Source organism: Melospiza georgiana, chromosome 14 (assembly GCF_028018845.1).
Source record: "Melospiza georgiana isolate bMelGeo1 chromosome 14, bMelGeo1.pri, whole genome shotgun sequence".
NCBI lineage: Eukaryota > Metazoa > Chordata > Aves > Passeriformes > Passerellidae > Melospiza > Melospiza georgiana.
The window spans coordinates 20,593,575-20,610,387 of record NC_080443.1 but is presented as its reverse complement, the minus strand read 5'-3'; the positions used below and the strand labels follow the sequence as shown (position 1 = coordinate 20,610,387).

Below are 16,813 nucleotides of genomic sequence, written 5' to 3'. Positions count from 1 at the left end.
GGAAACGGCTCAGCTGCCACACTGGGCATGGGGGCACAGGGATGGAAACGGCTCAGCTGCATTGCACACACCGGGCAGGGGGGGCCAGGGCACCGGGATGGAAACGGCTCAGCTGCATTGCACACACTGGGCATGGAGGGCCAGGGCACCGGGATGGAAATGGCTCAGCTGCCACACTGGGCATGGGGGCACAGGGATGGAAACTGCTCAGCTGCATTGCACACACCTGGCATGGGGGCCCAGCTGATCCAGTGCCAACTTACGGGGCTGGGATCCCATGGGATTTGGATGTGCCAGTGGGGAATGGAGCCAGGCTGGGCTGGCTCGAGACTCAGGGTCTGCACACCCAGCCCAGCTACATCCCCCAGGGAGGTAATACAGCAGGAACAGGGATTTATTCCATGCATTCACCATTACTCAGCAAAAAAGGGAAAAAAGCTTTACGGGAACAAGGATGAGTAAAGGTTTGACTGTGGCTTGCCTCGCTCCTTGCTCTAGGTGAAGGAATAAAGGAGAGACAAACAAAGAAGGGGGGAAAGATTTCTTCTCCAAACATAAATAAAAGGCTGAAAAAGCTGCTCCTTCCACAATTGTAGTGGCACGGGGGACTCTCAGACCTTTGGAAGGTTCAGTGTAGTGAGGGTGCAGAGTATTTTGCAGAGGGAAGGAAGCTCCAGGCCATGGGAAGCACAAAGGAGCTGAAGAAGAGGGCAGTAAAAGCCCTCTGGGAATTAAGGACAAGAGGCAGGAGAACAGGGAGGGGAATGGGATGGAAATTGTGTGTAGAGGAGGCCAGAAGGGGACTAAGCTGCCATGGGGACAAGGGACAGCTGCTGTTGATTAGCTCGGACATGCTCAGACCGCCCTTGTCCCCTGTTGAGTGGGGCCCTGGACAAGGCCGATGGCTGTCAGCCCCCCTCCCCGGATGGAGACCACGCCACGGGTGCAGCCCCCTCCCCAGAAGAGCCCATTGCCAGGGCCAGTCCGTTTCTGTGACTTTATTGGAGCGCGACACAAAGGGGGGTGACAGAGAGGCCCTGGGCAGGCAGGGACAGCCCGGCTCAGTCCCAGTCGCCGTCGCCCTCGGGATTGTCCTCGCGGGGCGGCTCCTGGAACTGGATGTTGGCCAGCATGTCCCGCATGGCCGCCATCAGCCGGTTCACCCCCTGGTTGAGGTCCTGCGCCGCCCCGGCCTCGTCGTCCCCGTCGTGCCGCACGTCCCCCTGCGAGAGCAGCACGGTGGTGGCACGGACAGGGACAGGGACAGGGACAGGGACAGCGCAGGGCCAAACCAGCAGCAGGCTGCTGCCAGCAGTGGCTCCTGGAGCAGGAACACCACGGGGGAATGCTGCACCCAAATCCCAGCCTGCACTCACCTGCAAGTTAAAATTTGGCAACAGCGAGCGGAAGAAGAGGGATAAAGTGCTTTCATTGGAGGGATGGCTCGTCCTGGAAGACACAAGTGGCACCATGGTGAAGGTACAGCCCGGTTTGTGACTCCTCACTGGGATGTGGGTAGTGCTGGAACCAGCCCTGAGGGAGGGAACTGGGGAGTTCCAATGGGATTCTGAATCCAGGCAACTCTGAGAAGCAACTCTGAGCAAACCAGTCACTAAGAGCACAACCAAGGCCAGGTTGGAAGGGCCTTGGAGCAGCCTGGTCTACTGGAAAGTGTCCCTGCCCATAGCAGGGAGTAGAATGAGATGAGCTTTAAGGTCTTTTGAACCCAAACCATTCCAGGATTCCATGATCCTACCAGCTCTGCTCTGAGGGGATTGGTGTGGAACACACACATGGCACCACCCCAACACCAGGACTGGCTGTATTTAAATTTCCATTTACCCCCAACCCTCCCAGTCAGCCACGACCTGGGTTTTCCCTGGCTTTTGCCCTATGGCTGGCAATGGCCAGTGGTGACCACCATGGGAAGCAGCAGGACCAGTCCAGCCTGTAGCTCTGCCTGCCTGGAGCACCACAGCTCTTCCTCTGCCATGGAGGAGATGCCAGCCCTGAGTGCCCAGCCTGGCCTGGGGCTGAGGGCATGCAGGGAACACGGCTGGCTGTGCCAGAGCAGGAGGTGGTACCTTTCTGGGCGGGTGTAGGAAACAATGGAATCCAGAGGAGGGAGGGGGTCAAACCCCATCACTGGCTGGGAGGTCACCTCCTGCAGGGAGAGGAGAAAGGAGGGATGAAGGAGAAATGAAGGGATGAAGGAGAAATGAAGGAATGAAGGCTGCATCCAGCAGCAGTAAACATGGGCACCCACAGAAGCTGTGAGTGACAGGGGTTAGGATGGGCCCAGCAGGGACACAGGTGCCACCACAGCCCCTGTGGCCCATCAGGCCCTCACCAGGGGCAGGGCTGCCGTGGCCTCCTTCATCTCCGAGAGGATGATGTGCCGGTAGATGTTCCTGGGAGCGCTCTGGTACCGGATCTTCCTCCTGAGACAGGGAGGGACAGAGCAGGGAGCCTAAGCAGGCACATTCCCATTTCTGCTGCTCCAGGCGCAGTGTCAGCAGCTTCCCTGGCTCTGGGGGACAAGGCCATATTGGATGGAGCTGGCTTAGAGCGAGCCAAAGGGGCTGGGAGCTGCTGAGCTCTGGAGAAAGAGCAGAGAGCTCAGGAATGAGCAGATTGACCTTGGTTTAGGACACCTGACAGCTCTCTCCTGTTTCTCAGCACTGTTCCAAAGCTCTCACCTGCCCTGTGTGGCCATCCCTGCCCTTCCAGGCCACCCCTCCACCCGCTCCAGGATGTTTGCAGGGTACAGGTGACAGCCAAGCCTGGGGAAAGCAGTGCAGGACATGCAGTGCAGGTTCAGCTCTACATTCCCATTTGTGAAAAGCATGGAAGGAACCACTGCCTTCCTGGCCCCATGCTGTGACCTTGGCATCAGAGCAGCACCCGTGGGGCTCTGAGCCCTGTCCCAGACAGGGAACTGCTGCTGCCCAGGACAGACCCTCTGTCCCCCTCTGTCCCTGGCACAGGAACCCTGCACCCTCTGTGCTCACTTGTGCTCAGCCTCCTGCACCAGCGCGTTCCGGGCGTCCACCATGCGCAGAACCTCGTGGACGTGGGGCTCCAGCCAGGCCATGACAGCCGGGTCCTTCCACAGGGCGTGTGTCCTGCCCACGTACAGGGACGTCAGCTGGTTCAGGGCGGGCGACTGGCTGTGGGACAGGGCTGTTACTCACGGCACCCTCCTCCTCCTCCCGCTCCTCACGGGACGGCCAGGGCTCAGCTCTGCGCTGCCCTTTGGCGTGGGAACATCAGAGGCAGGCTCCCGCCTGGACACTGCCATCCACCTCCACCAGAACTTCTGCCTCCATCTATTTTTAGGCTAAGCAGAGCCATGAAATGAGGGAACGCTGCCCTGGCCTGAGGGAGAGCCTTCGCACGCTGAGGAAGACCACGTGTCCAGGAAGGCAGACTGGCTGGAGACAGCCTGCCCTGGGAGGACACACGCGTCACCTCCCTCCCTGCACACACCAACAGGCTCTGGGCTGAACTCCTGACCCGTCCAGCTTGAGCTGAGGTGGGTCTGTCGGCCCCATCCAGAGGCCATTATGGAAATCCATTATCAAAAGGATTATCAAATGAGGCATTACCAAATGAGCCTGCTCAGGGAACCCAAACAAGCTCTGCATTAGCTGTCTGAGCATGCAAGATCCCCGCCGCCGGCAAAATCGATCCCTTCCCCTCGCTGAGAACATCTCCAGGCCTTACCTGATCTGGGCATTCAGCCCAAAGAAGGGGTGGGAGGCGACCCTGGCATCGGGCTGCACGCTGCAGTGATCCAACAGCGGCATCAGAACTGCAACACAAAGGCAGAGAACTCGTCTGGACCTGCTGGTGAGGGCAGTGTGGGGTGGGGTCACCCTCCGGGGCACCAACAAGGACACAAGGAGGGGGTGAGGACACTGCTGGTCCCTGTGCTCTCAAGGGCATTATTTCAGTCACCCCAACAAACAGCCTAAAAGATGTTTCCAGCCCCCACAAACTGAATCTCTGTTGGAGAGCTGGTTCTTCCTGCTGCACACACCCTCCCCTGGGCCTGAGGGCTGTGTGCTCCTTTCATGGACAGCAGCACCCACGGGATGAAAGGGAGAGTGATGGGCACCCATGGGGAGAGCACATCCCAAACAGAGCTGTGCCTCGGAGGGAGAGCCAAGGAGACTGGCTTGTCCTTGCCCCGGGCAGCCCCGGGGAGGTGAGACATCTCCCTGCTCCAACATTCCAGCTCTCAGACTCCCCCAGCCTGCTCACCCCTGACCACTCTGCTGGAGGAGCATCAGCTGCTCTGGGGAGGGTGGGCAGAATCATGGAACCACAGAACTGAGAGGCTGGAAAAGCCTCCAAGATCACTGACTCCAAGTATTCCCACAGCGCTGCCAAGACCACCCCAAACCCGTGTCCTTGGGTGCCATGTCCACAGTCCCTGCAGGACTGGGGACTCCACCACTGCCCTGGGCAGCTGTGCCAGGGCTGGACAACACTTCTGGGGAAGGAATTGTTCCAAATACCAAACTGAGGCTGTTCCCTCTTTTTCTGTCCCCGTTCCCTGGGAGCAGAGCCTGACCCCCCTGGCTGCCCCCCTGTCAGGGGGTTGTGCAGGGCCAGGACCCCCTGAGCCTCCTTTTCTCCAGGCTGAGCCCCCAGCTGTCTCAGCTGCTCCTTCTGCAGTTGCCTTTCCCAGACAGGCTCCAGCCCCTCGGTGTCTGTGCTGGGGTGAGGAGCCCAGAGCTGCCCTCTCCCCACCCCGCTGGGCACAGGCACTGCCGTGCTGCCCGATGCTTCTGCTGTGACTCAGGGCTGCCTCCCCAAAGGCCCCTGGCAAATTCCTGCCGGGAATGCAGCCCTGCCTGCCGGGAATGCGGCCCGGCTGTCCCAGGAGGACAGTGACAAAGCCCTGCCCACGATGGCCTCACCAGAGGGGACAGACTCACCGCTTGGGAACATGATGAGCGCGAGCTGGATGAGCCGGGCCGCTCGCTCCCGGGCCTGGCCCCGCTCCAGCTCCGGGCGCTCTTCCTGCTGGCTCAGGAGGAAATAGGCCAGTGGCACCGAGAAGGCAAAATTGGGCAGCTGGGACAGATTCCGGTGACTCTGCAGGATCAGGGACACACAGGGACCGAGAAGTGATGCTGACAGCAGAGCTGGCTGTGCGGGGCTGGGGCTCTGCCTGCTGGGGCTAAGTGAGCTCCCAGCCGCTGGCTCCGTGCCCCCACAGCTGAGTGAGCAATTCTGAGCTCTCACAACCATCTGCAGGACCCGAGGGTTACAGGAACCAGCAGCCCAGCCTTTATGGATCATTCCAGTGCTGCTGGGCTGGCAGCTGGGCTGTGAGATCCCCTGCAAAGGGCTCACCTGGTGGGGAGCAGCCCAGGCAGCCATGCCCTCACCTGCTGGCCACTCACCTCCCACTCCTGGAAGAGGCGGGTCAGGAAGGAGTATTCCCGGGCCCGCAGGGACAGGAAGTCGATCAGCAGCAGCACACAGAGAGGGTCATCCTCAGGATCAAGGCTTGGGAGCAGGGGGAGAGAACAAGCTCAGTGTCACAACAGCTGAGAGAGCTGCCCTGATTTCAGAGCCAAACAGCCTCTCCCAGTGACATCCAGTGACTCAGCAAGTGGAGAGAACAGGAACACATCCTGCACGGCCAGCAGGATGACAGAGTGGTGCTCTGTGTCCCTATAGAGGGGACAGTCCCCTGCCACCAGCCAGGAGGACAATCAGTGGCCACAAACTGAGTGGGCTGAAAGCACTGCCACGCTTTGCTGTGCAGAGCCTCCAAACTCAGTCTGGCAGTCACGGGCCAGCCAGGGCCCCTCCTCACCCATCACCTCTCCACGGGCACCAGCACATCCCAGCACAGATCCATGCAGCTCTAAGGGGGGGAATGAGCCCACACCAAGCCCAGGAGCAGCAGAACCTGTCTGGGGTGACTGTCCCCCCCCAAACCCAGACACTCCACCCTCGGTGGAGGCACCCACCTCAGGATGAGCTTGCAGAACTCCAGGGCTGTGCGGGGACAGCCCCTCTTCTCCAGGAACATCAGGTGCTTGAAGAGAGCCAGGAAGAAAGCCCTGCATGGGAACAGCAGCAGGACTTAGAGGCCAGACGTGGAAAGAAGTATTTTGTGCCACTCAAAATAGGGGACACAGTCATCGAGAGCTCCACATCCCCAAGCATCACACTGTGGTGTGGCATGGAGTGCCACAGACCCCCCCATGCTCCCATCTCTTGATTTTGTTATCCTTTTGTGCAAGAACAGGGACAGAAAACTCACAACCTGCTCTGGAGACTGGGACCAACGCTAGTAAATCCAAGACCACATCCTGCCCTGTCCCAGGGGTGTGGGGACAGGGACACAGAGTGGGGAGGCCCAACACCTGAACTGGTGATACAGGTCACTGATGGCACAAAGTGTGTCAGCCAGAGGGGCAGAAATGTGAGCACCCTCCAGGTACAGCAGTTTGGGAGAGATGGCTTGGGTCAGCTGACTGGAAAATTCCCAGAATAAAGTCACCTTTCCCAGCAGCTGCAGAGCTGGAGTTACATAAAGATCCAGGCTGGGAGGAGTGTGAGTGCTGGGGGTGATGGCTGGAGACACACAGCAAGGATTTCTGTGACCATTTTGGGCTGAGGGGTACTAATGGCATGAGGAGGGTATGACAGGGAGGGACAGTTCCTACTGCAGCAGGGAATCCCTTGGGAAAAGGGATGCTTTGTGCAGAAGCTTCCATGCACGAGCTGCCTGTGCTCCAGCACCATCGCAGGAGCCCCCAGCAGACAGGGACTCTCAGGGGTGTCCCTGGGTGAGCAGCAGCGGGGATCAGGGTGGCTGTGGCCAAAGGGGCTCCAGCTGAGCCCCCCTGGTGCCCAGGCAGCCCTGCTCACCTGTTCTCTGGGCGCCGGTAGTCCAGCCTGCAGGCGCCGCTGGTGAGGCTGAACACGGGGTGGAAGGCGCACTCCAGGCTGTAGAGTGCCCGCTCTGGGGACAGCAAGGGCAGTGTCAGGGACAGCACAGGACACCAGCCCAGCACAGCGCTGCCCAGCACTCCCTTTGGCCCCAAAGAGAGGAAACCAGCTCGTTCCCAGCCCAGCTGGGCACAAAGACACTTCTGCTCCTCACCTGACGCTTACCTATGAGATCCCGGGCCATCTCCTGGTCCTCCTGCATGCGGCACACGTCGCTGAGCTGCAGCAGGGAGTCCACGTGGTAGGGGTTCATCTGGAGCAGCAGCTGCACGAGAGCATGGCAAACACTCTGTGTCACCAGCAGGGATTTGGTCACTGACCCGGGGACCTGCCAGCAGCCAGCTGTGACACACAATGCCAAGAGCTCCCTAATCCCACCCTGCCACGTCCACCCCGAGCTGGAAGGGCACAGGGAGCTCTGTCCCCACCACGTGCAGGATGGGAGCCCTCAAAGGCAGCCTCCCCTGGGCAGCTCCCTCCCAGCTTCTCCAGCAGAGCCCATGGCAGGCCTTTGCTCATCTTCTCTGTCCTCCTCCAGAGGTCTCCCAGCTCCTCCACTTCCTTGGAAAGGAGACAACGAGATGCAGGCACTGTTACAGGTTTGGGGTTTTTCATCTATCCCTTAACAGGTCTGAGCATTTGTTCAGGTTTTGCATTCTCTGGAAATTGAGAGGACATTTGGACACATCTATTACAAATCCAGGAATCAGCAGTAGTAATGGATAATAATAATAATAAATAAATATCTACTTCCGGGCTTCAGAAGAGAAGTTTAATCTAAAAACTCTCTCAATTCGCTAATTATATTATAAATAAGCTTTTCTCAAGTACCTAAAACCTCAGTTCAGTAAAAAATACTGAAGCTACAAAGCTTCTCACAGTTTAGTTTGGGGATTTTTTTCCTCCTAAAATTGAAAAAATAAAGGTTCCAAAGCTCCAAAAGTTTCCATCTGCAGGGTGGGGACCAGTGGGACCACCAACAGCACAAAGACTGGATGTTCCAGGCTGGCCCAGCCCAGTCTGGAGCCACTTGCCTGATGCTTAACCTCTTCCTTAAGGGGCAAAACTCTTAAGCTCCTTCCCAATCCACTTTTGGGGGGACATGGAGCTCTGTGATGGGAAAAAGCCAAGAAAAGGTCACCAAGGGTGACCTTTGAACCTACCAGCAAGTGCAGAAAAATCACTCACTGAACAAAAAGCTCCCCAGAAGTGATGTTTTATGTGCTGAAACCACAGCAGCAAGGCTGAGCTGGGCTCCAGCTATGCCAGGACTGTGGTGACCATGGACAAACTGTCTGGAACTGCCAAATCCATCTGTCAGATCTTACCCCTGGCAGAAAAGAGGAAGACTTCAAGCTGTACAAATGTCCTCAATTATAGCCCGACCCCCTAAGAGGGTCAGAGCATCCAGATTAAAACACCATGGAAAGCCTCTCCTGTGTGAGGGACTGAGCTTGAGCTGTCCTTGGGACACTCACTGCTGCACAGGAATTACTTTGGCTCACTTAATCCAAATCCCTCAATCCAGGCAGAACTGCTGAGCTGGAGAGAGCCCCACGGCCCTGAGCCGAGGGTGGGAAAGCAGAAGGAAGTAAACTTTATTTAGCAGACAATGGGCTCTTTAAGGAACATCTCCAGGGCATGTATCCCAGCTCATGTGGCCGGACCTCTCAGAGAAACATCCCTCAGTTATGGTTTAGTTGGGTGCAGAGCAATTTTGCTGTTGCTTATCACTCCAAACTATAAATGTTACCATACAGCTTAATGAGCTTGGACACGCATGAAGGACTCCCCACACAAAAGGCTGTTTTGCTGAAATACCAAGAAAAGACACATTTTTCATCCTTGCAGGAGTTTATAAATAGCACAGCTGTTAGTTTGGATTGCCAGTTCACCATGGGTTTATACAATATTCCTCCTTTCCCAGCTAGGAGCTGAGACAAGGGGGCTTTGTTCCCCCCCTTGCAGCCAAAGGGACAGTTCCTGTGGGCTCCTCTCTCAGAAGGTGACCTGGCACGTGCTTGGCACAGCCACCAAGGCTCTGCCACCATACATCCTCTGCACCAAGGAGGTCACTGCTTAACCAGGTGACAGCCCAGCTCAGCACTCAGTGCTGCCTCACCCCACACTGAGGGACACAGGGCTCTGCTCTCCAAACAAGTCCTAACAGCCCAAACAAGCCTGGAAGTAAATAATCCAAGGCTCTGCAGAGAGATCTGGACAGGATGGATCAAGGGGATGAGGCCACAGGGATGAAGGACAACATGGTGGCATGCTGGGTCCTGCTTGTGGGTCACACCAACCCCATGGATGAAACAGGCTGGGGGAGAAGTGGCTGGGAAAGGACCTGGGGTGCAGGAGACAGTGGATGGACAGGATGCCAGGTGGGCACCTGGCCTGTGTCAGCCTGGTGTGGCCACAGCACCAGGGCACTGCCCATCCCCTGTGCTGGCACTGCTGGGGCACTTCCAGCCCTGGGGTCAGTTCTGGGCCCCTCACCCCAACACAAACATCAGGGGGATGGAGCAAGTCCAGGGAAGGGCAATGGAACTGGAAAAGGGTCTGGAGCAGCAGAAACAGCAGAGGGAGCTGGGAGGGCTCAGCCTGGAGAAAAGGAGGCTCAGGGGAACCTTCTGGCTCTGCACAGCTCCTGACAAGAGGGGACAGCCAGGGGGGTTTGGGCTCTGCTCCCAGGGAACAGGGACAGGACAAGAGGGAACAGCTTCAAGCTGTGGCAGAGGAGATTCAGGTTGAATATCTGGAACAATTCCCTCCCCAGAAGTGTTGTCCAGCCCTGCTCCCAGTCTGCCCAGTGCAGGGATGAATCCCCCAGCCTTGGAGGAGTTTAAAAGCTGTATAGATGTGGCACCTGGGGACATGGGCTGGAGTAGCCCTGGCAGTGCTGGGGGAACAGCTGGCTCAGAGCCTTTCCAACCCAAAGGATTCCACTGGAATGCAGCAGCCCAGCCTCCCAGGGAAAGGGGCTGCAGGAGCACGGGAGGGAAGAGCAGGACCAAGGCAACGTACCACGATGTTGTTGGGGTCCATGGACTCCACGGCGTCCAGGAACTTGAACTGCACCTGCTGGTACTCACGGTGGTGCTCGAAGGTGAAGTGCTGCACCCCTCTCCGCGTGTCCAGCAGCTGCATGCTGATACCTGCAGGGAGCAGGGGACACCTGGCTACCCCAGAGACCCTCCTCTGCTCTCTCACACCATCACTGGGTCCACAGACACACGTGGTTTTGGAAACTCCCAGAGAATTCCACTCTTTTCCCCCCTCCCCATGAGTCCAAATCTCAAACCCACCCAAAAAGCCCAGGCTGCTCACTCTCCCCAGGGATACTCCTCATTATTCACCAATTCTGCTGCTAAGATGGAAGCACCCACGCCCTGCTACCTCCAAAAGAAGGGGAAACAAACCCAATCATAAGGTACAACTCCACAGAGCTCTCTGTTGAGGCCAGAGGTGTATTCCACCAGCTGAGGAGCAGGTCCCTCTTTTACACTGCATGCCCTGAGCAGCCCCCATGGGGCCAGGGGCTAAGGGGGCAGCAGGCAGAGGGCAGCAGGCAGCCCCAAAGAGGGCAGCAGGCAGCCCCAAGGCCTCACCTGTCTTGCTGTAGCGTGGCCAGGTGTTCTTGGGAGCTGTGAGCCACATGCTGCGCACGTACTGCCGCTGCCTCTGCCTGGGCCTGGGGAGGGAACACACAGCTCACAGCTCCTCTGTACTGACAGCAGGAGAGTGAAACCACGTTAAAGGGAAAAATGAGGTCCTATTTCATCCCCACAGAGAGTTACACAGAGCTGTGCCCAGAGCTCAACGTTTGCCTCCAAGACACAGCACACACCTGCGCTCAGGCTCTGCCGTGTGTGCACCATCCGGGCCAGCCAGTGCCTGCAGCAGCTCCACTTCCAGAGCTCCTCTCCCTGCTCTTATGTCTGCCAAACCCTCAGCTGCCTCTGTGCAGCTTCCCAGGTCCAATGAGGAGAGCCCCACATCCCTCTGACTCATCTCTCTTCCCAGCAGGGCCTTCAAATGTCCACTGGATTAGTTTAAGCTGTACTCAAAAATGCACAATTTATTGGCTGAGGAGCAATTGTGGATCAAGGCTACTCTGAGGGAGCCACACCTCCTCAGAAAGGGATCATAGACTATCCTGAGGTGGAAAAGACCCACACAGATTATTAAATCCAACTCCTGGCCCTGCACAGGACAATCCCAAGGAACTGCAGTTTCCTCCTCAAGAACCAAAGGCTCCTCCGCAGAGTCTCTGCCTCCTTCAGCTCAGACCATTCTTGGGTTTTCCAAGCGGTTTTGTGGATGACAGTGAGCACGAGCAGTGGATAAACACAGAGACATCACACCCAGGGGGCAACAGGCTCCCAGGGCCCCTGGACACAAGGGGCATGAGATGCTGAAACTATTCAGGATTCACTTTCCAGAGGCTCTGGAACTGCAACAAGAATGAATGGTGGAGAAACACACAAAATCTATGTGCCTGCACTCTGTGAACTTGAGTGAAAGGACTTTGAAGGGTGGTTTGGAAATAAATGAGAGGGGAAAGGAGCAAAAGAAAAAGCAAATGCCAGTAAAAGCCTGGAGAAGTCTTTCCCCACCTTGCACATATCACTGAAAATATTCCTCTGCCCCAATAAGCAACTATTAAATGAGTAACACACCCTGAGCCTGGGATTACCTGCCCAGGTGTGGCACTGGGGATTCCATGAGCCCTGCCAAGGGCAGGAGAGACACACCTCCCCAGATCTGGAAGGGGTTTAACACCAAATTCTGGACTAACCTCTGGTCCCCGAGCACAGCACGAGCCCCAAAGTATCTCTTCAACTCATTCTCTGGATTCAAGTTTCTGAGAAGGTGGAAAGAAGAAAGAAAAGCTCCATCAGTTTAACAGTGCCACACTCAAGTCTCTCCATCAACACCCAGCACCCCACAGTGTCTCTGGAAAACCCCCAAACTGTCACACACTCCCCACAGATCATACACAGCATGGAGAAAGGAGACTGAAACTGCCAGAACTGGTAGGGAAAGCCCTGCTCCATGGACAGGCTTCCTTCCTGCCCTGCTGCAGAGCTGGGGATTTCTGCTGCTGCCCTCTCCAGGGCAGCTGGAGCCTTGGCTGGGATGTTCCTGGGAGCAGCCAGGGCTCCGGAGCACACGTGAATCCCATGGCAAGCTCTACACACCAGGGCTACTGGCACCTCTGCAGAGGTTCTGAGGCTGGAAGGTCCCTCTGGAGACTAACCTGGTCCTGCCACCACTGCAAGCAGGCCTGGCAGCAGGGAACCCCCATCAGAACCAAACACAGCTCCCAGAGGAGCAGAGATGTGCACAACCATCCCAACCCTTTCAATCACGGTGCGGAGCTCCTGGCCTGGTCACACTGGGAGGGTCCCAGCTCTGTCCCTCAGAGCAGGCAGGGCTGGGAGGGAGGGAGGCAGCAGTACCTGTGCCCACAGCTGTCCCTCAGAGCAGTACCTGTGCCCACAGCTGTCCCTCACACCAGGAGGGAGGCAGCAGTACCTGTGCTCCACGTAGAGCAGGGGCCGGCTGTCGGTGCTGACCCCGCCCTGGCTCTGCGGGGCCAGCCGGGGATCCTCGATCCTCTCCAGAAGGCTCTCGATGTCCTCCAGGTCGTTGTCTTCCTTCAGAAAGGCAAAGCCAAGGCCTCTGTCACAGGCTGAGTCACAGCAGCCTGCAGGCCACCCAGCACACATCACACCCTGACCCAGCTGCCTCCCTGGGTCAGGGGCTGTGGCTCCTCAGAGAACCCAGAGAGGTTTAGGTTGGAAGGGACCTTAAAGCTCATCATGTTCCATGTCCCATGGCAGGGACACCTTCCACTGTCCCATGGCAGGGACACCTTCCACTGTCCCAGGCTGCTCCCAGCCCTGTCCAGCCTGGCCTTGGGCACTGCCAGGGATGCAGGGGCAGCCACAGCTGCTCTGGGCACTCTGTGCCAGGGCATCACCACTCTCCTCACAGGGAAGAATTTCCCTCCAATATCCCATCTAACCCTGCCCTCTGATAGTGGGAAGACATTTCCCCTTGTCCAAAGACATTTAAACATTTAAATAACCAGCCTTCACCCTCTACTGTCCATGGAAACACCAAGTTACTGCCGTGAGCCTCATGACAAGGTCTCAAACACCCACATTACTTTAATCCAAGTCTCCCATTCCCCATTTTCCAACGACCCCAGGAATCCATCCAGCTGCTCACATCCAACAGTTATACAACACTTGAACCCTGATTTCCCTCCATTTTCCCCCAACAAACAACAAGTGACACATTTCTTACGTGCCTGTTGCACATCCTCCTCATGATGTCCATGGGTGGAACACAGAATTCCATTCAGGACACCCAAGCAGCACTGCCAGGCTGCCTTTTCAAGCTAAATTTAGCCCCTGTGTGTGGAGTGTACACAGGAAAGGGATAATGTGCTCTGCATGGAAGTGCTGGAACAGAGGCTGTATTTATTATCCCTCCCTGCCTGGGTCTGGGTGTCCCCCCAGCCTCCAGCTGGCACGTGTCCCCTGCTGCTCAGTATTGCTGGACTGGGAAAGGAAACAGGCTCTCCAAGAGGGTTCTCCACCCCAGAAACTCATCCCTGAGTGGCATTCCCAGGGAGGAGGGATCAGCATCCCTGCGGTCATGGCTTAGCCCTTCACTCCAGAGTCCAGTGGCTCAGGATGCTGACCAAAGACTCTCCCTGGACTGAACAGGGAGGTTGGACTCCACCATCTGGGAGGTCTTTTCCAACCTTGAGGATTCTGTAATTCTGTGCACAGTTCAGACTCAAACCTCACCAGAAAAGCAGCTCCCACCTGAACCTCACTCCTACTGAATGAAGGAGATCAATGACTTTAATCCATCTGCTATTTCCAGCTCTGGGGTCCCCAACACTGGTCTCCCTACCCATGGAGGGGGATGGAATGAGATGAGCTTTAGGGTCCCTTCCAATCTAAACCATTCCAGGACTCCACGATCCTGAAGAGGCTTCTTTACCTTTAAATTTTGAAACTGCTTTTTTTGCCTTGACTCTCTCCTACAGTCCCCTCAGAATTCCCAGTGTGCCAGCCCCACTGGAGGAACCAGCCAGGCCCCCGACTCAGGGCACACACACAGACATACCACAGTCTCTCCTGCTGAATTTTTCTTGGTTTTCCTTTTCTTTTTTTTCTTCCGTGGCTTGTTACTCGTTGCCAGCTGCAAAGACAAAGGGAAGAGCTGTCAGCATTCCCAGGGGTGCCAGCTTCAGGGGAAGAAGAGCACTTCCCACAGGGATCAGCACACTGAGGGTCCTTAAACGAAACCAAAATTCACCCTTTAGTGTTTGTTAGCAGGTGGAAATCGAGACACATGGAGGAAATGGAGGAAAGCACCAAAGATTCACAAAGGGTTAAACCTCAGCTGACTTTCACATCAATATTTGAGGCTATGAAATCAGGAGAGAAACAAGTTTAGCTGTGCCAGGTGTGGAGGAAATGCTTCAGCCTCTCTCAGTGCCCAAGATAAGCTGTATTTCTGCTTTTCCAGGGTGCAGGACAGTTCCCAATTTCACTCCCACTTCCACAGAAGCCAACACCTGACAGAAGTCCCAGTGCCAGAGTTCCTCTCCCCACAGATGCAGCTGCTCCAGCTCAGGATGCTGGGGGCATTCCCTAATCTGCCTGGCACAGCTGGCAAGCACATTTCCAGGGTCTAGCAGGTAACTCAGCAAGGGACCACAGCATCATGGAATGGTTTGGGGTGGAAGTGACCTCAGAGTTTACCCAGTTCCTATCCGCTGAGGAAGCAGGGACACCTTCCACTAGACCAGGCTGCTCCCAGCCCTGTCCTGGCTCTACCCAGGAGCAGCAGCTGCCTGCCCAGGGCTGCCATGTCCTACCTGGAGCTCTGGGAGCAGCCACAGGTGTGCCCTGCAGTGCTGGCACAGCCAACTCACCAGGTCAGGACCCCTGGAGCCACTGCTCTCACAGGGACACACTGCCCAGAGCACCCACAGCCCCTGGGCTGGCAGAGGCCACTGGCACAGCTGGAATGCACACAGGGAGTGGACTTTGCTCCCCTGCCACCCAAACCAGGGACACAACCCCCAAATGCACAGCAAACAAGTGAGACCAGGGGCCAAGCCCCTTTGCTCCCCCAGGCCTCTTCTCTGGTGAGATCTGGGCAGGCCTTGCCATGGGAAATTGTTAATTAAATGCCCCTTTCCTTACAGAATCCTGCAAGGAGACACTTCTGGGCTGATACAGACCACAGGAGGAATCCTGATATCCAATGACAAAAAATCACTACAGGCAAGAAGAGGTTCAGCATCCAGCTGACACTGCCTGAATTCCTCACATCCCCTGCTCCGAAACAAATGCCTCCTGAGACCACTCCTCCCTGGCTGACCTCAGCGCTCACGTGGACACAGCACAACACGGACACAGCACAACCTTCCTGGGGTGCCTCCTCCCTCTCTGCAGCTGGAGAACCCCTCTGGGTCCCCACACAAACCCAGCCCCCAGCAGCAGCGTGCCCACCCTGCCCAGGGGTGAGTCCCTGGCAGCAGTTACCGTTCTGTCTGGCTGCTCAGCCTCCTGGCCCTCTCTCTGTCCATCCCCGCGTGTCTCCGAAGGTGTCACAGCCCTGTCCTGGCTCCTGTCCCTGCTGCCCTGGGGGCTCCCTCCTGCCGGGTCCTGCTGGCTCAGCCGCTCCTCTCCGGCCGCCGCCTCATCCTCCGACTCCTCAGCTGGGATCTGCAAACACAGGGACGAGCTGCAGGGACAGAGCTCCCCAGGGACCTGCTCCAGCGCTCCTCCTGCACGCAGACGGAGGTCTGGACACCCCTCATGTCCAGCATGTCACCCAGGGGCTGCCAGGACAGTGCCACACATGTGGAGGGGAGCACAGGACCCCCATGGTGTGTCTGTCCCCTCACACCACAGACTCTGCTCTGCCCTGGGAGAGCTTCCAAACCCAGCGTGGCCCATGCTCACACAGCCAGGCCTTGGGGAGGGACAGGGAATGGCTGGGGCTGGAGGAGGTGTCTGGAGAGCAGGATGGGGCTCTGTCACCCCAAGGACCCAGCAGGGCCCATCTGACATCCAGCACTGGGGTCCTGCAGTGCTGGGAAGGTGGCAGGGATGTTCCTAAAAACATTTTCACCAGTCCAGCTCTGACAGCATCCAAATCCAGCCCTCCCAGGCCTCTCTCCCATTTCCTCCCAGTTTAGCCCCAGTTGCTGCCCCCACCCTTCCTACCCACCACCCAGACCCATCACTGCCACCCCAACCACTGACCCCAAACCACTGTCACCCCTGCCACCCCCACTGTGAGCCCCCCTCAGCCACGGCCCCCCTGTTCCCCCCAGTGACCCCCAAAGCCCGTCAGCCTCTGCCCCCAGGTCAGTGTCACTCCAGCCACCCCCAGTGACCGGCACCTCAGCTGTCCCCAGGTAAGTGTCCCCAGCAATGTCGCCGACTGCGCACCCAGCTGTCACCCCCAGTCACTGTCCCCCAGTTATCCCCCCAGCCACTGTCTCCCGAGTCCCCGCCATCCCCGTCCCTGTCCCCCCAGCTGTCCCCACCCGCTGTACCCCGGGCTCCCGGGCTTTGCCCCCCCTCACCAGCTCGAAGCGGTTGCTGACGGCGGCGCGGGGCGGCCCGCGGGGCCGGTTCCCGGGGGCTGGCGGCGGTCCCCCTTCCCGGGCGCGCTCCGGGCCGGGGTCGGTGCCGAGGCCGAGCTCGCCCAGCCCCGGCCCCTCCTGGCCCCGCTGCTCCCCCCGCAGCCGCCTCAGGGCCCGGCGCGACATCGCCCCCGCCCG

At 57.7% G+C, this 16,813-nt stretch overlaps 1 protein-coding gene across 1 annotated transcript; it reads right to left on the bottom strand.

Annotated features, from left to right (window-relative positions):
* Nucleotides 1-983: 983 nt before the first annotated feature.
* Nucleotides 984-16,801, bottom strand: TCF25 (transcription factor 25). The gene is made up of 18 exons (XM_058034300.1): nt 16,616-16,801; nt 15,564-15,746; nt 14,134-14,208; nt 12,523-12,644; nt 11,783-11,848; nt 10,593-10,675; nt 10,009-10,139; nt 7,147-7,246; nt 6,901-6,994; nt 5,994-6,086; nt 5,418-5,523; nt 4,947-5,106; nt 3,727-3,814; nt 3,012-3,170; nt 2,351-2,441; nt 2,085-2,164; nt 1,377-1,449; nt 984-1,223 (listed from the first exon to the last, which is right to left on the bottom strand). The coding sequence occupies exons 1-18, from the start codon at nt 16,799-16,801 to the stop codon at nt 1,062-1,064; spliced, it is 2,052 nt and encodes a 683-aa protein (XP_057890283.1). The 3' UTR covers nt 984-1,061.
* Between the last annotated feature and the right edge of the window lie 12 nt (nt 16,802-16,813).

What these genes read in the sequence shown, in the direction of transcription:
- TCF25 (XM_058034300.1), bottom strand. Translation starts at nt 16,801, where the DNA reads ATGTCGCGCCGGGCCCTGAGGCGGCTGCGGGGGGAGCAGCGGGGCCAG. An exon ending in TCAGCAACCGCTTCGAGCTG is followed by an intron (nt 15,747 to 16,615) that starts GTGAGGGGGGGC and finishes CTGTGTTTGCAG; the next exon opens with ATCCCAGCTGAGGAGTCGGA. An exon ending in GTGCAGGAGGCTGAGCACAA is followed by an intron (nt 2,442 to 3,011) that starts GTGAGCACAGAG and finishes TCCCTGTCTCAG; the next exon opens with GAGGAAGATCCGGTACCAGA.